General features: G+C 43.7%; 1 protein-coding gene across 1 annotated transcript in view; it reads left to right on the top strand.

Annotated features, from left to right (window-relative positions):
- The first annotated feature begins 348 nt into the window (after positions 1-348).
- Positions 349-20879, top strand: part of TXLNB (taxilin beta) — a 34707-nt gene continuing 14176 nt past the window's right edge. Inside the window, exons 1-5 of the mRNA XM_037391148.1 lie at positions 349-751; positions 2663-2754; positions 7640-7810; positions 14099-14293; positions 16006-16125. Of these exons, the coding sequence (XP_037247045.1) occupies positions 349-751; positions 2663-2754; positions 7640-7810; positions 14099-14293; positions 16006-16125 (981 nt within the window). The remainder of the gene's footprint in view (positions 752-2662; positions 2755-7639; positions 7811-14098; positions 14294-16005; positions 16126-20879) is intronic.

The raw sequence follows: 20879 nt of genomic DNA, 5'->3' as shown, positions 1-20879 counted from the left end.
GTGGCAAACAGCATGTTCAGGTACGGAAATGCTATAAATGACTCGGGTGTCATTTCGTGTGTTATCGCTGGAATGGGAATAAGAGGGTTTGATTTTTAAGTATTAGATTTGGGCAGGCTTTTGCTCTTGGAAAGTATATAATTTGCTTTTCTCCCTGCAGGCAAATCACCTTGGTTGTTTATTTAAGTGTGACATATTTATCAAGCCAGAGCTGACGGATGAGCTGCCTCCCAAATTCCACACAAAATCACTCATGTGCTGGCCGAGCTTTGGGAACAGTTAGATGACTAATTCCATGTGCTTTTAAATTAACCCTCCATTTGTTTGCTGTCAGGCACGGCACCAGGCATGGAGAACGAGCAGTCTCCCACCTTGCCTGGGCAGGACATCCAGGGGCAGAGCGGGGACAAACCTGCCCCTGGCTCACAGCCCCCTGCTCCAGCCCCCACGGAGCAGCCCAGCGCCTGGCCCGAAGCAGCCGTGTGTGACATCTCAGAGGAGCTGAGCCGGCAGCTGGAGGACATTATTAAAACCTACGGGTCTGCTGTGAGCCTGATGGAGAAGGAAAGCACCACTACTGGAACCGACAGCCCTGAGAAGGGAGAGCCAGGCAGCGTGGAGGATGTGGAGTATGAAGATGCGAATGAGGAGAGTGAGAAAGAGAAGCTGGCTCCTGGGGATTCTTCCAGAGCAAAGGAGCTCAGCAGCAGCAAGGAACAAAAGCTGGAGAAGAAAATCCTGAAAGGACTAGGCAAGTATTTGCATACTTACACACGCTTTCCGTGAACAGAAGTAAAAAATCCCTGGTCTGTGCCCTTTCCCATGTTAAGCCTCTGCTGTGGGATCTCTAGTTACCACTGAAAATTACGTGACTGTTACAACTTCTCTCTAATGGATCTTTATTTTCAGCAATTACCCAACAGATACACACAGGCTGTATCAGGTATTAGTCCTTTTAAAAATACAAAAGCTTAGGATTGTATCACACAGTTCTGACGTACTATTGGGCTGCCCAGACTAGTTAGCCAAAGTTGTGAGTCTGACAACACACTGCACAAAGCTGCTTCCTAAACAAAGGAAAACCTGGCTGCTCATTTGTGCCTCAGTAATTTTTTTCTTCCCTTGCTTCCTCAGGTATGACTTCTCACTGGTCGTAACGGTCTTAATGGTGCTACCGTGTGGCACGGGAATCTGCAGAACAAATTCACTCTGACGCCCAGGTTATCTTTCTTCTAGCAGACCTCTGGACTCATCACAAACTCTATGAAATAAGCCAACACGCTTATTTGCTCTAAGCACAGGGCTTACAGAGCACCTCGGCTATGGCAGGGCTCTGCGAGCCGAGCTAGAAAGAAGTCTCAGCGAGTTTTTTAAAGTGTGTCCTTTCTGCTGGGCAGCCACTAGAGAGCAATGTAGTCACATCCCAGCCCAGCAACCCTGTAATTTATTTCCCTTCCCACATTTAACCGCCGCCAGCCTTGGAAGCCTCTCCTTTGCGTGAGAACCCGAACCCAGCCGCAGACTGTATAGAAAAATCACTGCAGGACGTTCTTACCAGGCAATGGACTAAGCATAGGACAGAGCACGGATTTTTTCCATAAGTTCTTTGTATGTCCGGAAGAAAGTTCCTCAGTTTCTATGGCCTTGGCTTTGGTGTGGTTATTGGTACTTCTCCAAGACCAGTGAAAACACTACCAAAGCACAGTTCTCAAGCTGCACTTGCAACAGTTTTCATTCCAGGATTTGATTTTAGCTCTCTTCAACTTATTTACGCTGGTGCTGTAGAGATAACTTAGCGTGAGATAGTGTATTTTCTCCACAGGCAGTACTCCTGGACTGCATTAGACTTGAAGTAGAAAAGGTCCAGCAAATTTGCTGGAAAGAGGAGCATTTGGAAAAGCATGGCCAACCTCCTGGCACCACACCCATCCTTATCTCCAGGGCCATATTATATTTGATGAACAAGCAGTGTTCAAGCTTCAGCTCATACTCAGGGCTGAAATGAATACCAAGAAGTAACAGAAGAGAAGCAATACATAAATGGCTATGCAGTGATTTAGCAATGCATGCTCAGATAGTTATTAGACTGTCCCTGGTATCCTGACTCTCTTCACCAAGTCAGGGAAGTGATTTACACCACTATCATATAGCCCAGACCTGGCTGGCAGTTGCTGCTCTCTGTTTCCATTCACACCACAGCCACCGTACCTAACTTAATCTTCCTTATGTCTAGTATGGGTTGAGCAGCACAGGAGCTGTGTGCACCAGCTTTGACCAGTTTTCACCTGCGAAGAGATCTGGTTTCTGAGCCTTCAGGCTCCAGGCCCTTTCCAACCTGTTTCAGTCAAATGTGCCGTATACGTGACCCAGTCACGTTACAAAAGCATTAAATGAAAATCACATTATACAGGACAAAAGTATTTTGCTTTTGCTAGAAGACAGCACATTACTGAGGTCTGAAATGGAGGGAAATTCAAGCATGTTTGTTCTTATGGGAAGAAGAAAAACTCAGAAATTCATAGCAAAAGTTATTCCTTTCCTTCCAAAATGCCTCATTTCTCCCTGAGTTTTTACAGATGCATGCATCAACCAGCCAATTTCATAATAGTACATCAGCTACAAACTACCTCTACCACCAAATCTCTGCTTCTTCTTTTTTAAGGGAAGGAAGCCACTCTACTGATGCAAAGCTTGAACAAGATGAATACTCCAGAGGAGAAGCTGGACCTGTTATTTAAGAAGTATGCTGAGCTGGTTAGTACAGCACTGGTTCTTTTCTGTGCAAACTGTCCACACGGGAAGGTATAAAAAACATATGCCATGCAGCATGGTCAAGCCTCATATAGTAGTCGTGTCTGTTCTGTTAAGTGAATCCCAAAACAACTGTTAGGGTCAAATAATCAATTATGGGTGAAAAGGAGAAAAACAGTAAAGAGCAAGGAAAACAAACTGGGCTTTGAGTTGCTGATGAGGCAGAATATTTGTACTTAAAGGTGAATCTACCAAACTGACCCACACTGGAGGCCAGTGCCTAGGCTCCTGCCTTCACCTTCTGCAAACAGTTTTGCATACTTCTGTATGTGGGTATTGCTTTAAAGTACATATCAGTGATTTAATGTGGTGGGTTAAGCTTGTCTGGACACAAAATGCCCACCAAAAGCCACTCTGTCACTCCAAAAAATATAACCAAAGGCTCGTGAGTCAAGAGAAGTGCAGGGAGAGATCACTCAGTGATTACCATCATGGGCAAAACAAGCTCAAAAATTTAATTTAATACCAATCAAATCAGAGTAGGATGATGAGAAATAAAACCAAAACGTCAAAACACCTTCCCCCACCCTTTCCTTCTTCCCAGCTTAACTTCACTCCCCATTTTCTCTCCCCCCTCCCCACCAGCGGTGCAGGGGACGGGGAATGGGGCTGCAGTCAGTCCATCACACGCTGTCTCTGGGGCAGGAGGCTCCTCACACTCTGCCCTGCTCCAGCCTGGGGTCCCTCCCACAGGGGACAGTCCCCCACGAACTCCTCCAACGTGAGCCCTTCCCGTGGGCTGCAGTTCTTCATGAACTGCTCCAGCGTGGGGTCCCCCCGATGGGGTGCCGTCCTTCAGGCACAGACTGCTCCAGGGTGGGTTCCCCACGGGGTCACAAGCCCTGCCAGGACCCTGCTCCAGCTGGGCTCCTCTCTCCACGGGTCCAGAGGTCCTGCCAGGACCCTGCTCCAGCATGGGCTTCCCATGGGTCACAGCCTCCTTTGGGCATCCCCCTGCTCCAGCGTGGGGTCCCCCATGGGCTGCAGGTGGCTATCTGCTCCACCGTTAACCTCCATGGGCTGCAGGGGCACAGCCTGGCCCACCATGGCCTTCACCAGGGGCTGCAGGGGAACCCCTGCTCCGGCGCCTGGAGCACCTCCTGCCCCTCCTGCCCCGGCCTGGCTGGCTGCAGTGCTGCTGCTCGCACCTGTTCTCACTCCTCTCTTCTCTGGCTGCAATTGCCATTGCACAGGTTTTGCCCCATCTTAAATATGTTATCGCAACGGCGCTACCACCATCGCTGATGGGCTCAGCCTTGGCCAACAGTAGGGTCCCTCTTGGAGCCAGCCAGCATGGGCTCCATCGGACACAGAGCAAGCTTCTAGCAGCTTCTGACAGAAGCCACCCCTGTAGCGCCCCCACTACCAAAACTTTGACACAAAAAACCAAATACATTTGATCAAAATGAAAATAATACAGGGCTTAGTATAAAATGTTAGGAAGCAGAAAATCATAAAATAGAGAACTGAGGCTAATTGTGAAAGAAACCACAACACAGTGATATGTAAAGTCAAAGCCCCTGCCACCATAATGTCACCCCTGTAACACTGTCACCAGTCTGACTCAGTTCTTTCCACACTTCAGATGGGTTATTTTCAGATCAAGTTTTTTCTTCTAAGTAGTTAAAGGGCTGTATGGCCATAAGCTGTGGAAATCTTACAAATGAAAAGGCTGCAGCATTTTACAGCTTGTGGAGTGCTGAAAAATGTGCCAAGCAGAACATTGACTTTGTAATTGGTTTTACGCACAGATGTGTCCATGTCTCATCATAATGTGAAGTTCAGTTTTCCCTTTTTTCATGTAAAATCCTCTGATTTCATAAATTGGACTCAGGCTGTTTATGGTTTAGCTCATGCTTAAAGGGACTTCATGCCCACGGATTAACTGAAGTAGGTCTTCTTTTTCCTCTATACTGTACTCTCCACTGCATTCAAACATCACTGGAGCACTGTACGGAACAGGGGCCGTATTGCCAGTAACCCATGCAGGAGAAAGGTGCTAAAAGCAAAAATACTGAGCATTGGTTTTTGACATCTCGTGCAATGTCACTAAAATAAATTGCTTAATAAACACAGCTAAAAGTTTACTGGAGAAAGTCTTCCACTGCTCACTCAGCACGGCTGTGGGCTGTAGTGTGATTAATCACTTCTCAGCACTCAGCTGTAATGGTTACCACTCTGTCTGCTCCCTCTTGCCCATCCCCATCACACACTTTAGGCCACTTCTTGCTTTTGTTGAGTTGTTTTCCAGCCAAATCCATCCCCTGGTCTGGTGAACCATGTGGTGACAAAATACTTGCTGCAGCACAGCTCAGGGGAAGGTGCAGCCATGCACCAGGCTGAGCTGGGTGCTGGCAGTGGCTTCAGCTGCATTAGGTGGTGTGCTGCTGGCTGTGGCTTAAAAGGCTGCCCATACTGGGGGACCCTATGCAGCACCAGCGCTTCCCCACAGCCACCCAGCTACATGCTATTTGACTGTTAGTACATGCCCTGGCACAGCCTAAAGCGACAGGTACCCCAGAAAATGGAAGGCATCAGGAAGAGCACGGGCTGGTGCGAAGGAAGCCATGCCTACAGGGACAGGGAAGCAAGGGAGTGCAGCCATTTGGGCACAAGTTGTGCCGTGCTACTTGCCATCAGAGAGCGTTTTATCCACTAATACTGCTGTAGGCAGAGTGGCCGGAGTTAGTAAAGCAGACTGTGCTTTATCTGCCTACAACCAGCTGTTGCAGAATTGATTGTGACCATCTTGTTTTCAGAGGTCCTGAGGGTCTCGCAAGTGCTGGGTGCAAGAACTACACATTAATAAATAAACATGAGTGTTGTCATTGTCTGCAGTGGGGTCAAGATAAAACTTTTTTCCTTAATCAAGAGTTTATCTCTGTAAGTCAGCATTCCAAAATCAGAATTCCTTTTATTTCCAGTTAATTTTAGCTAACATTTCATTAATTATTCTTAAACATTTATCATTGGCAGCCTTTTTGTCATTCCCATTTACCAGTGAATTCCCTTCTTCAGTGCAAAAGTAACACCATGTCTTAGACATTCCTGAGAACTTTGAAATGCAAGTTTCTAGTTCAAGTTATTTTTATGGGGGAAAAAAAAAGAGAAAAAAATGCTTGGAAGACTTCTCATGTCACGATTAAGACCTATTTTATTCTAAGCCCCCTATCTTGAGCACAGCTTGAGTGAATCATCTAAAATTTGGATAAATCATTATCTGCTTAGCACAGGCTGCACATGCAAAACATGAAGGTTCTTTTAACCTTTTTTTGTGTATTAAAACGGAAGGGGCCAAAATCAAGCTTATAAAGGAAAACAAATCTCAGCCTTAATTACAGAGAGGCTATTTTTTCCTTAAATACTAAAAAAATTATTTCAACTAGTGCAGCTTGATTAGATGCAAAAGCCCCTATTCTGATTGACAGGGGTAAAAACACAATACACATGCTGAAAGTTGGGCATAAACTATAAATATACTCCAAGCTGGTGATTGCATTGTTTCGTGGTATGCCTAGCTGTGATTTGGTTGATAATACACAGAACTCTGTACTGTAAGCATAAATTACAGAACATCTGCAGAAAACAGATCCTCGGGCAGAGAAAGTGTAAAATATGATGCCTGTTGACTGTTTTGTTTGAGCTGCACATCATTCCCCTGCACTCACAGACTTTCCCTGTCATACTGGGCTTAATAATTAATACTAGTGGTACCAGATTATTAGATAACGTAATCTTAATAGCAACTGCTATTATTAAGGTTTGCACATTGCAGCTCATGTGCTGCTGTTTTTCAACCAGAAAACATCTGGACTTCTGAAATACCTCGCAATGTATGCACGCCTGTAGTACAGCGAGGAGGGCTGCTGTGTGTTGGAACAGGAGATGAAATCTTTGAAAGCTTCAGAGGTGAAATGCTTCTTTGACATGACTGTTACAGTGTTAATTTGCAGTTCAGGAAATTTTTTCAAAGCAAGCAGTAATAGGCACGTGTCAGAAGAAATGAACAGCCTGTGCAGGGACTGCTGTTAGCAATTCTGTTGCTGCCCCTCATCCCCCCTCCAAATATACCCTCCTCCCCACCAGCCCGCTAGGGAAGGCAGGAGCCATGCACCCACAGGAACAGCATGTTCCCAAGTAAGCATCAGGGACTGTCCGTGTTTTCTTCAGCAATTACGCGGAGCCAAAGAGCCCAAAAGAGGTTTGATTCACCACAACCCACTCCTGTTGATGACAGGACCTCCAGAAACACAACGGACGGATGCTCCCTCGTCCACCCACGACCAAGAGGAGCGTGGCTAAAGGAAGTGCCCACACATCATTTTGGGGAACTCTTCCCTGAAGAGCATTCTCCTTCATCAGCAGCAAAGCCCCCACACAGACGGTATCTCTGGTCTCCAGCACCTCTTTTGCTGCTGTTTTTTCCAGCTGGCTCTTGGGTATCTAGGAAGCTGCAAAGTAGAATGAACAACTACTGCATTATCTCATGATCTGGAGAAATCTCACCGCATAAAGCACTACCAGCTGCTGCAGTTCCTAACACTGAAATAAAAATGAAAACCTCACAGCCATCCTTCAAAGAAATTCAAACCAAAGAAGGAAAGGCTGAAATGGTGTGGCAAGAGTATTAAAAATTATGTTCACCCACTCACACGTGGGACTGTTGCAGTGAGCAGGCGTGGGACTCCCTCCAGGTCACTCACTCCTCTCTCATTAGTCCTGATAAATACAAAACATTTCCTAGGAGGCTGAGGAAGTACGAAGACTTTCCCAAAACCAAAAGAGTTCATTTTCTTTTCTTTCCTGTATCACTTTATTTCCCACCCAGCTCGAAGAACATCGTGCCGAGCAGAAAAAGCTCAAGTACCTGCAGAAGAGGCAGGCCCAGATCACCAAGGAGAAGGACCAGCTGCAGAGCGAGCACAGCCGAGCCATCCTCGCCCGCAGCAAGCTCGAGAGTCTGTGCCGGGAGCTCCAGAGGCACAACAAAAACCTCAAGGTGAGTAAAGCGGTGGCTTTATCAAGTTACCCGGCAGTGGGGGGGGAAGAAGATGCTGATGGTTTCCCACCTTGCTCTAGTAACCAGATCAAAGAGGCATTTGCAACTGCACGTGCAATATATAGTCACATGTACACTCTAGTCTTGAGGACTGTCACGCCTTTATTCCTCGTTTGGAAATATCCAAGCAGTTTTGGACATTTAGTTTGCCCACACTACCCATAAGCCCTCCTTGCATAATCAGGGAGCTCAGCACAGAGAAAACCAGTGATGCTAACAGACCAGGTCTCTGAGTCTGCAGATGCAAATGTGTGTGTGTGGACAGAGTAGTAGGAACACCAGCTTTGCTCCAGGGGACTCACAGAAGGCTGGCAGGCGTTTTCATGTAATTTGAGCACTTGGGCATTTTCAAGTGATCTGTGAGGGGTAGTCAGTCAGGACATCTGCTTCAGGACATCAAACCTCCAAACAGGAAGAATGCCAACCTGTTTGTGGAAGTAATTTGGATTACTAGAATCAGTTCTAAAAGGAAATTTTCAGGAGTGTCAAAAGTTTGGGATCCATATGCCATGTCTGCCTATTGCTTGGTACATCACACCATTTAAATGTGAAATTTATAATATGATTATGTTTCTTGAAAAATGTTAGCTTCAAGAAGTATATTTCTGTTGTGATCTTCCTTTTTGCAAGTACATGTTAGTGATGCTTGGTGGTATTATACAAAAAGCCTCTGCTTTGATCTATTAAAAATCCTTCTTTATGGGGATATAGCTATGTATAGAATTACACGTATCAATTGTCAGCAGCATGAATTTCACCTGATATAATCTCTATTACAGTTGTAATGGATTTTCACTCATTTCCACCAGCTCAGGAGTGGGCCTTCAGGGTCTAGCTCTGACTTTCATTGTACATTGGTAAGAATACAGCTGGGAGGGGGAACAGCCACGTATACACTCAAACTAGTGCGCTAGTAGAAGGACGAAAGCAGTTTAACAGATAGGAAAACTAGAAGCAAAACTCTGTGCTCAGTTATAGTAGCACAATACTGATTGTGCCGATTACAGTTGTGCCTGTCAGTTGTACTGGACCGGAGCTGTACCTTGACATTGATCCACACTGATTTACCAGACAGTCTTTGGGCAAAATCTTTCAACAGAAATACAAGCCTTTAAGGTGATTTAAGAGTACAGTGTACAGTGCTTTGCATAGACTTAACTGAGTTTTCTAAAGAAATTGTTATCAGTGGAAACTGGGGTATAGAGAAAAAGTAATTATATTTGGAAAAGGTTTTGTTGAATTCCTCACATGATTTCCCAGCTACCATATGCTTACTAATCTCACTAGTAAACAGCATGATTTCTCTTTTCTCTTTGCATATGAATACTTCATCTTTACATTTAGGAAAGTCCACTTGTTTGACTGTTTTACTTTGGGACTATGTCTTCTAAATAAACCTATCAGTTTTTATCGTGCACCTATGCAAGGTGAGCCAGGAAAGGTACCCAAGCTGATCTGGTAGTAGGAAGAAGTTTTCAAATTTTGCCCACTTCTTTCAAGAATCAGAGACCTTTTAAGAAACCCAGAATACTAGTTTTCCTCTGTTAAGTGTGCTTTCAGCATAAAACCCTCGAAGTTAAATAAGACAGTAAGACAAAATACACTTGCAGAATGAATGAGAATTAAACAAAGGCATTCCATATCTTTATCTGGTTTTGTCTCTCTAGGAACTTTAACACAGTTCTTGGAATATTTGCATTTAAGCTTTAGCTCCTGGAGATCTGTGATTCTCCGGAATCTCATCTTCTGTTTATTTAAATGAGTGCAATTTTATTTCGCTTATGACTGTACTGAGAGGGCCCAAAACAGGAGAATCCACCAAATGTTATTTTTAAAATCTCCTGCTTAAGTAATTTTTATTTTGGTTTTGGCAGGACAGAGAAGCTGATTCATAATTTTTTAGCACTTGGGATTAGCACTTCTGATTATGTTCCAAAGCGTGGAAAATAGAAACTGTAGGAGATTGTGTCATTTCAATAGCAAAGGAGAAACCTGGCCTGTCCAGATCATGAATCTCCTCTGACTTACCGTGTGGTATGTTATATGCACATCACGTCATGTAAATGTCATCTTCACTCATCTGGTGTGTGGAATTCCCATTAATTGGAGATCAGTGCAGCCAAGTGGTGATGAATATGCAATGTGGAGCAGCGCTGAAAATCGACAGGGCAGATCAGAGAAGAAAAATTTCTGGTTAGTATTGGACACTGGCCTCAAAATCTGACTTACTTACAGTCCAGCTATTCAGATTATTTCCTTGCAGTTATACTTCACAGCAGAAAACAGATGTTTAATTCTCCATCCAAAAAAAGCAGAATAAATGTTCGTGAAATAGCAGGTTGTGTTCCCACTGCAATAGAGAGTAGCTCTGCTAAGACCAATAGCAACTCATTTCTCTGCATGGTGTTTGTGTTCTGCCAATTATCTGACAGTTTGGTGGCCACTTAGCATCTTGTAGTGATGAACATCTCAGATCCCTTGTCCTTCCTGCTACTGGCCATTAAGCAGTGACTTTCATACAAATGTCACAGAAGTCAGCAGCTTCAAGTATGGGCTCAGCTCCAAACTGGCTCAGGCTGTGGTGCCTGGGGATGAAGAGAACGGTTCATTGAAAACGAGGAGTCCATGCTCGTATTGCCTCAGCTGATACGACTTCAGCAAACCAACAGTCTTCTTGCGTTGCCTCAGAGAGGCATGAAGACCAGAGACAATCCTGCCCTTCTATTTGCAAATTGTCTCACATTCCAGTGATAAATCCCAAATGGCAAAATATCCTTGTCTTAATTTTACAAGGTTTTATTAAATGCATTCTTACATTTTTAGCAGTAAAACACAAGAATGATAGCAGTATTGCAGCAGGACACAAGAATATATCTTTGACAAGGTAGATAGGGAGCACAAAGCTAAGAAAGTGCAGAGGAAAGGGAACAATAGTTTATGGATGGACTTCAGCCTTCCACAACTGGAAATCTAAAAAGAATTTACAACGCTTTATTTTTCTCACTAAAACCGAACACTTAATTTAAAAAGTATCAAAAGAATAAGCCCATAGTGAAGCAGATGACAAGGCCAGTTGTGGTTTACATGTTATGGATTCATCATGACGCTGAGAAGTCACCACCCCAAACACCCTCTGCCCCCTGCAACCAAGCAAGACAGGAGCTCTTGCCTCCCCACAGCTACTTCAGCTGCTATAGCAGTAACACAATACAGAAGTCAAGCCTCCAGTCTGGGGAAAAACTTAAAGATCTTACTTTACACTATGGGAAACTTTGAAACGGGAAGGACTAAGGAACCTATTGGAAGAAAGTGCATTTTCTTCGGTCACAGGGACAAGTATAAGCAAAGAATTAGGGCTGTAGCCTCGCGATAATAAAAGCTGGGTGATGCCAATGATCTGGGGTTTGCCAGACTGTGCCTGCCCAGGTGAGGTGGTGAAGGGGAGCCAGCCCCACAGCCCTGCAGCAGAGCTGGCAGGGACGCAGGGCTCTGCTGGTGGCACCGTGGGCTTCCAGCCCTTCCCTGACGCCAGTGCCTCAGCTGTAGGCTTTTACCGCTAGTAAAGGCTCAGATTTAAAGCAGGCACCTCCAAAGACCCATCACGATTCCCATGGTGTTCTCAGTAGCACCTAGAAGCCTCTGAGATTGAAACCGTGTTACCTTAGGGACTGGGCATGAGCCCACCATCAGCTGAGCACTGCCAGTGTCGCAGCCAGCTCCGTGGCACAGCAGAGCACTGAGGCACCGAGGGGTTTGTCCCCTGGCACAGGTGTAACAAATCACTGCCATTTTATGAGGCACCCTGAGGAGCGCTCTGGGACACATCCCGGCCCCCCCTCAGGCAAATATCCTCCTCAAGTATCTTTTTCTCTGAAACAGAAGAGGTCAAGAGAAATACTGTGCCCTGCAACTAAATGCTTCCTGGCTTAGTGTCTTTAACCATGAATCTTTGTATCGTCTCTGCACTCTGTATAATTATTCTACGTCAAAAGAGAGGATGAGCAGGAAATAAGATCCTCTGAGTAACACATGCATAGAGGTGGGGGTTTTTTACATTTGCATAATTGCTACTCTCAGGATGTCTCATTTCACCTTGTAATAGAACTGTTCAGTGTGAAATGCACACAATCCACCAAATTTTTGTTTTATATTCAGCCGAATTTATTACTCCAGAAAGCTTTAACTCACAGCAGTGACATGTTATAACACCATTTGGTCCACTGAAACAATAAAGTATTTTTGAGGAAGGATGTTTTGAAGTCATAGAAATAGGACTCTAGGCATGCGAGTTCAATTTCTCACTCTGACTTCTTGGAGTGAGAGCACCTGCTCATGCTCCTCCCTGCTCAAGGCTGCACCTATACAGTGGAGAACTAAAAGGCATGAGAATTTTTTTAAAACAGTGTATTAGAGGTAAAATGGAGTTCTGACTTGACCAAAACTATCTAGGAGTTCAAGTTAAATTTGGCAAAGTTTTGAACAAAAATGAAAAGGAGGACATTATTTGTAAACATCCCCCTGCAAAGGAAAAATAAATGTTTAGTTTTGGGAATGCTAAAGTGGTTGATTTAAAACACCTTCTGAGTAGAATTTTTTACTTTGGAACAGCATTTCTGGTTCAATATTGCACTAAAAGGGATAAGCAAAAATAACTACAAACAGAACACAGCTCAATTTCTGGTCAAGTAAAATGTTTCAGGCTAAATCAAAATCATCCTCACCAATTAAAAAAAATAATGGGAAAGCTTCTCTTTCATCTTGCTGCATATTTTTTGTGGGTCCAATTTCCAACCCCAGTACTGAACAAGGAGCCCGCAAGTCATTTGCCCAGCTCCATCTGAAATTCCTTCTTCCTAAGAGTGAGAGCCCTTCAGGGCTCACGCTTTGTTTTACTCTGTTTGTCAGTACACACACGTGTTCTTGTGTAAACTGCAGAGAGCACAGCAGGGCTTCATGGTGATTTCTGTGCACCATAGTATTATTAGCACTAATGGTTTCAATACTTTCCTCTTGTCATCCAAGGTGTCATCTCTATCACTCACCCGTCAGCAGAAGGACACACATCCCCTGCTTTGAAGAGCAGTTGTCCAAGATCAGGCTTGTGTTGTGCATGCTAAGTAGAAATTGGGTCATTTGATATTCATCTTACTTTAAGAGTAGGGCCTGAATCAACTCCTTTTATGTCACATTTATGATACAAATTATACCTCATTAGAGTCAGCTAAGGCTTTATTCAAGTATATTTATAGAAAATATCCATATGCAGTGTTATCAGAGATTTTTATGTAAATGACTATGCTAGTTGAAGCCTTAATAGAGTATACCATTTGCATGCTGTGGAGTGGGTTCTTAATGTGGTTCTGGCATGATTTGTAACTAGAGCAGATATGGTCCTAGCCACTGTATGTCAGGATTATATTCCCTAAAAGAGCAGACTGCCCTGGAAACAAATGAGTAGGGAATAAAAACAGTCCATATTTCTGGATCCAAAGCAATGAATCCAAATTCTTTCTGCACTGACTTTTATATAAATAAATCCAAAACTGAATTTCAATAATCAGGGGAAAAAAATCCACCTATCTTTCTCCAGGCAAAATTCTGATTTTCTGCTTTGATTCTGTAAGAAACTGTCTACAATCTTTCCTTGATTGCACTACCTAATAAATTAGTGCAAAGGTTGGTGTCATTTAAAAAGTTAGGGAAGCGAAAATAAGGAACTGGGAGGGATTTTACAGAAAGTGATGGATTTCTCTTAAAAATGAAAATCCCAAAGACCATAAATTTAATATGAGCATTCCTAGTTAAAAGGTGGCATTCTAAAGGGTGATTTTTTAAATTCTTTCAAGAAGAATTTCAATAAAAGAGCTTTTGACCACTTCTACTAAATATCTTCTCCCAAAGCAAAAGCTGTGCTGCAGTATCGTGAACGAAGACATGTATGTATGTCCCCTTTTCCAGGCTTGCTTTGATCTGAGACTGCTCCACATCCATCTTTAGAAATGTGAATTCTTAGTTTCCTAATTTTTTCAAGGCCACTGCATAATTTGCTCTGTAAATTTAGAATCATGCCTAATGCTGGAGCAGAGGAAAGCAAGATCTCCAAAGAGGAACACAAACACGTATAATCCTTCAAAGGGAAGCCTTATGCTGCTCTGAAAGAGTATCTTTCTGGAACAGCTTATTATGTGTCTTTCTTACATGACTGCATTCTCTCCCATTTAACAACAGGAGGAAACAATTCAGCGGGCACGGGAGGAAGATGAGAAGAGGAAAGAAATAACTAATCATTTCCAGGGCACACTGAGTGAAATCCAGGCTCAGATCGAGCAGCAAAGCGAGAGGAACATGAAGCTCTGCCAGGAGAACACAGAGCTGGCAGAGAAGCTGAAAAGCATCATCGACCAGTACGAGCTGCGGGAAGAGGTGAGAGCAATGCCCTGGCTGCCCATGGGGATAGGCAGCAAACCCGGCTTCCCAGGGGAAAGCAGAAAGCATTGCCAGCCTGTCCTCCCCACTGGCTGTCATTCGGGTGTCTCATGGAGGTAACGAAGATAGCCCCGACACACACCTTGCTGTCTGAGCAGGACTATGCACGCAGCAAGCCCACCAGACTCCACAGGGCAATCTCTGCCAGCACCCTGCCTGCAGCACCCACCACTGCCTTGCTGCTGTGGGGAGAGGGACCGAGGCACCCAAGCAGCGAGGTGTGCCAGCTGCCTGCTGAGCTGCCCCTCACAGCTCCCCCAAACCCCTGTGGACCTCCCCCAGCTCCCCTTTCCTGCTTCCCCCCAAGTCCCCACGGAGCAGCTACCAGGTCCCATCATTTTGGACAGCCTGCTCAGCCGGTGACACCAGATACACTTTTGCTCCCTCCAGACACAGGCTGCTGAGAAGGGCTCTAATGTAAATGCCTTGACCCTTCCCCAGAAGCAGAAAATTAAGATGGCAGATAAAGGAGGCCCTTTGCATTGGAATAGATTCCTCTTTGCAGGCACAATGCTTGCCATAAGATCTAGCAGATAATAGATAGATGGGAAATTATTATTTCTGTAAGCATTAAGAGTTGGTCAGAAAATTTTGACGCGAAAAAAAAATCCTCCAGTAAAATCCCAGACAACCATGTTTTAAAATTTATTTTATGATGAATGCTAAGAAACATCACAATGGGTCTTTTTATTGTTTCTAAATACGTTTGCTGTGAGCCTCAGTGCAATCAGACAACATTATCATACTGAATAAAACATAAGTAATCTGTCCTTACAACCTGGAATGCCTGATACAATACATGCATTTCCAGATCTGTTGCATCATGTGTGAAATCTGAGTGAAGGAAATGTATGTTCCTGCCTTGTGGTTTCTATGAGAAGAGAATGTAAAGCAGAGGGATGCACTCAGAATATTTGCTCCTGTGAATTTTATCTAAATGAATCAGGAGTGAAGAGCGTATTAGCAACATTTACCTCCTGAAGGTCACCATGGAGCCAGATAGTCTACAGAACAGAGGAGGCCTCTGTTCATCTGGTCTCATCTTCTCCACATCCCCACGCATGTACTTTCACCGGGGCCCTCCAAGCCCACATTGTGCATGTGTGGCTGGAGCAAAGGGGATGTGTGGGGCTTGTATTTACAGAGAGGATGACATGAGCTGTCCGCATGCTCCCAAGTACTACAGGTGCAGTGTGTCTTTGCACATTTATCCACACAGTGCCTTAGATCCATTGACCACTTAAAAGATCGAGAGAAGTATGAAGAAAAGTGTGTCCCCTGCGTATTTATTATTGATGAGCAATTATTTAATCTTCAGTTATATTGGATTATACTGATGACTTCATATGTAGACCATAGAACTGGCAAAGATGCTAAGGCTTTTTGATTTATTGCAGAAAAAAACAAAAACAAACCCCAAAAAACCTTAACTAGATAATGTAAACAGGTTTCCCTTCCCATTTAAATTCTGGCGCAGTTTGTTCTTATCAGTGCTGTAGTTTTTTAGTAATTGCAATAGGCTAGGAGTCTTCCTGTTTCACAATATTTTTGTTTTACGAGTGTTCCAGTAGATAGCTGTACATGCATGAGCATGAAGGTCTGTGTACATAATTAAACCTGCACATTCAGCGGAATTTATTTTCTTACAGCACCTTGATAAAATATTTAAGCACAGAGAACTTCAACAGAAACTGGTGGATGCCAAGTTGGAGCAGTCTCAGGAAATGATGAAGGAAGCCGAGGAGCGACATCAAAAAGAAAAGGAATATGTACCTATCCTTCTAATCTGTCTTTTATCTAACTTAAGTCCAAAATGAGCCCTGCATGCTATTTCACCAATATATTGGTTCTTCAGGCACAAGCTGGGATATGGTAGCAGAGACATTTTTATTGTTACTGTCAATGCTTAATGTAAAGGAACAGCCCCTGAAAGGCTGCTTTCATTGGCATTTACACTTTTTGAAGCCAAGTGCAGAGCAGTGGGTTAGAGCACAGACCGTTCTAGCTAACTCACCATTACTACACAGGTGATTTATCATGGCATTGGGTCAGGTGATGCCATTAGCTTTCAAACGGCTCTGATATTTGATACTCCATCTCCCCCCATGATAAATGAGCACATTCAAACAGAAAGGAGAATAAGAACGTGGGATTAACGTGAGGTTGGTGAAGGCTGCTATCCCCCCAGGCTCTGAACCTCCCCAGAGGTCCTTCTGCAGGTCCGTTTTGGCCAGTGGAGGAGGCCACAGGAGCTGCTTGCTGTGACAGAGCTTCCCCTTCTCTTTTGCAGAGGTTCTCCTCCCCACATGGGTCTGCCAGCGTCTCTCTCATGGAGGAAGGGTCTGGGTCCATTTAGCAGCCCCATCTGCTGTTCCTCCCCACCTGGCAGAGGGGACATCTCTGACAGAGGGACAGAGAAGAGCAGCTCCAAGCCAAGCGGGATGTCTTCCGCAGGCACAGCTGGGATGGGAAGGGGGCACTCCTCCGTGGTCTCACACATTTTGTGACTCAATCAGACTAAAATTAATTTTCTCAGGCTGCCTGGTATTTTCACAGCAATCCTCACATCTACAAAGGATTGGAGTTCAACACTGTCACATAGTTCCTCTTCTCAGTGGAGACAGCAGCTGAAGCTGCTCAGGGGGAGTGACAGGCTCTCATCTGCTGGAAGAAAGCTTTATTCTTCACCAGTCACCCAGCTAACTCAGGAGTAGCATGAGAGAGCTCTAAAGATAGTATATTTATCCCCTCCCCATATCTGGAAACAGATACATTAGCCCAAGCATGGCCAAAGTATCATAAAATATGGATGAAAATGTGGGGCTCCAAGGGAAACACAACAAACACCTCTTATCAAAAATTGCCCATAAGAGCATTTATCCTCTTTCTCTGTACTGACCTTGTGGCTGGAACACCTATCCCTGCTCAGCTTTACTCCCAGATGAAGACTGAGGGGGGGAAGAGGAGCTAGGGCTTCTCCATGTGCACATCTGCATGTCACTGCATGACACTTTGTGGTCCAGCTGAGTTACTGTCTTTCGCTGTGAGGCCTGTGTAAAGTCAAACCCCAAAATTTCATTAATTCTTGGCAGATTCAAACCCTAGGAAACATTTCCAAGAAATCCCTTACAACAGCAAAGCAAATCTGGGCTTGCTTTACTGCTGTCACTGGGGGTTTTGCTACTGAGCACCAGATTTCAAATACTGGGGAAAAAAACCCAGATGATGTAAAAGACAGGGCACTGACACTGTGGAAAACTGACACATACGGCCTCGTATCAATGACCTTTCTTGCTGTGCCTCACAGAATAAGAGTTTTGGGGCTGCCTGTTGCCTGTGACTGGCCCTGTTTCTAGCCAAACCTTCTTTGTGTGTTTTATCCAGAACAGATATGCATAGTTTTCACTTATTTTAAAGCAGTGAAAGTCATCACCATCTCCATTTGGGAGTGGGAGATTTTCTTTGTGGCTTTGCTGTATGTGTGACTAGCACCTATGAAATAGCAGGTTTGAAAACAGGCTACAAAGCCTTTAAGCAGTGGGTGTGTAATGACATGCACCATGTACAAGGAATGCTTTTCACACTGTCCAAAGAAACGCTTTAAAACCCTTCCTCTGAGGTAGGCTGCTGCTGTATGGCTAACACCGCCTCAGAGCGAGGTAGATGTCGTTGAAGAACTTAGGTGACTGGCCAGAAGCCATTCAATGAGTCAAGGCACAATTAGCCTGTCAAGATTCATCGCAGGTAGCCCAGCACCCAGAGAGCTGGCCTACACTTGTCTCCCACCTCAATCCTATTGCTGAGCTTTCAGTCCCACCCACCCAGCTATTGTGCTAGTTTCTGTGGGAGTAGTGTATATATATGTATGTATGAAATCACAGTGTTTTTGACGGAGTCCTCTCATTTAGCTGTATCTCTCTCCAGCTCGGTAACGATCAAAGCCAGAGCCTTACTGCATTTCAGCATCCTGCTCCTTGAGGGAACAGCTTTCCGAACCTTTCCCTCCATGCCATTTTTTACATCCCTGTGCATGGCTTTTGCTGCAGGATTTACAAATGTCTTTAAATGAAAATTTTTGTATTCTGTTATCTATTTGATTACTCCTTGAAGGCTCACTTTGATGTCTTCCTAGGCAGTTCTTCCATGTAGGAATCTTTGCCCCTGTACAAAACTTCTTTACCTCACACAAGGAAGATGTCCCCTCCTGCAGCCTCGGTACATCACATCTCAACAGGCAGGTCATCTCATTACTTGCACAATTTGTTCTACAGGTGCAACAAAGAATGCAATCCCCTCTATAAGCAGCAATGGTTCATACTGTGTGGCCTTCCCAAAGGGTCAACTTGACCTAAGGATCCAATTTTAAGATTATCCTACAACTGGTCAGCTCTACTTGGACTGCTTACCATACCATATATTTTTAGCACTTGTAATGCAAACTTTGATGTGCAATTAATCACAGTTTAAGCCTCCGTGGCTTTCAATATATGACTGGAAGGTATTGATCAGATTTCTACATAATTGGAATTTGCAGAGTCTGGCAGCAAAAAGGGAAGCTTAATTTTCACTAAGCCAGTCCCTAGATCCATGTCATTAAATGGGAATGTATGTTTTTGGGCACTGGTTCTTTTAGTCCTGAGCACGATGTGACTGTCTGGCCCTCCAGCAGCTATCATAGTTCCAATAATACCGTGTGACATCACCACACACCACTGAAGTGCTGCTTTGTAAACACCACATGCAATATTTATTCATTTCTTTACACTTCAGCCTCCTTGTTACCTCTTCATAGCCTATTAATAAATGTATCAGTTCTCCCGATTCATTTTCTCCCAACTTGGTGTTTTTAGATGACCTCAGGCTGCATAAGAGTGCGTGCTAATTTGAGCAAGCCTCTCTGTGGCTTGCTTCCATTACAGAAGAGTTTATTAACTCCTGGATTTTTAGTGGCTGCAGAAGCTATGTGGGTCAATAAGAGAGAAGGATTTCATTAACAGGCAAAAGAAGCAACTTTTCTTTGCCTTCGCTGCCCACCTCGTGTGCTGTGGCAGAAGCATCACGTGGGAAGTGGGGCCTTTTCATTATCCCAGGCACGCTGGGCACGAAGGTAACCCTAGCTGAGATTTAAGCAATACAGTTAAAAGCCCAGTTCTTCAGAGTAATGACTGTACTAGAGATTGGGTATCTCGGAAGGTTTTCAAAGCACTTTTCATTAAAGCATTCAAACCAGACATCCTCTATTTCCTAAAATATAATAATAAAATAAATAACTAAATTTAAAAAAAACTCAAAACAAGTAGCTATTGAAGAAAGTTGAAACTTAAAAATCCAGATTTCACCCAAACTTAAAAAAAAAATCTTTTTGTATATGTAGAAAATACCCTCTCCCAGGAAAACAAATGCATGAACTGAGGCTCATTTAACCCAGGCTACTCATACCATCTCTTTTTACTGGCTGTGACACAACTTACTTGAAATTTTAGCCAAGATCTAAACTGAATAATTTGACTTACCTCCCTTGAACCAAACATTAAATTAAATTCTCAAAGATTGAGAAGCAGGTATAAAACAAATAGAACATTGTATTTCTTCATGCATTGCATACTTGAGCTGTAAAACATTCTTATCTAGGAAACTGTAGATGATAAAAATTCAGTGTGTCCAACTCAAAAGGCCAAATCAATGGAAAAATATTTTTCTACAACTAATATATATATATATACACACACCCCTACATGGGCAACAAGTCTAATTCAGACAGTCTCTGTGCCACAAACAGCTGGAGGTAGGGAGGGATTTCATTATGGGGTTCAGTTAGCATCTGCAGGGTACATCCTCAGCTCTTTTGCCAGGTGGTATTCAAGTAGTTTACATATGTTATTTCCAACAAAATGGTTAGAATAAAAGTTTTTACTAGGGATCAAATACGTTTTCTGCATATGGTTCTACTCACCTTTCACTTCCAATGCAAGGGTAGGATCTACTGACTTACATGGCACTTTTATTTTCAATATATTTTCAGAGCACAACTGTGCTATTTCAAACAGTACAACTTAATCCAACAGAGGAAAGTCCTGTGGTAAACTAAATTGTTTATATCTCATTTCTCAAGCTATCATTAGCATTCTTTTTCTAAAATACATTTGGCCTAACCAGTAAAAATGCTTTATAAATGTTTAGTAGGTGAAAGGCACATCTCTTTAACACTTCAGTAAATGTTTCCTGCTTTCAGATTAAACCAATTACTACAAAATGACTACGTACTTTGGAAGTGCTGACTCAGAACTGCAGCCTGGAAAAGTCTCTGTACACCTCATTCCTATAATTCATTCAGCCTCGACTGACCCTTCCATCTGCAGCCTGCACATCAGAATGTCATTTTGCTGAATACCTTGAAGTAGAGAATCACATCTTCCCAGGAGCAGCCAGAGATGAAACTGCAGTCAGGCTCTTCCTGGGCTGCCTCCTTGATCTGAGGCATTTATCACCCTGAGCTGGGCTTCCCCACTGATGGCACGTTGAT

Source organism: Falco rusticolus, chromosome 6 (assembly GCF_015220075.1).
Source record: "Falco rusticolus isolate bFalRus1 chromosome 6, bFalRus1.pri, whole genome shotgun sequence".
Classification (NCBI taxonomy): Eukaryota; Metazoa; Chordata; class Aves; order Falconiformes; family Falconidae; genus Falco; species Falco rusticolus.
The sequence above is the reverse complement of the archived record's forward strand: the minus strand, read 5'-3'. Positions and strand labels throughout refer to the sequence as shown.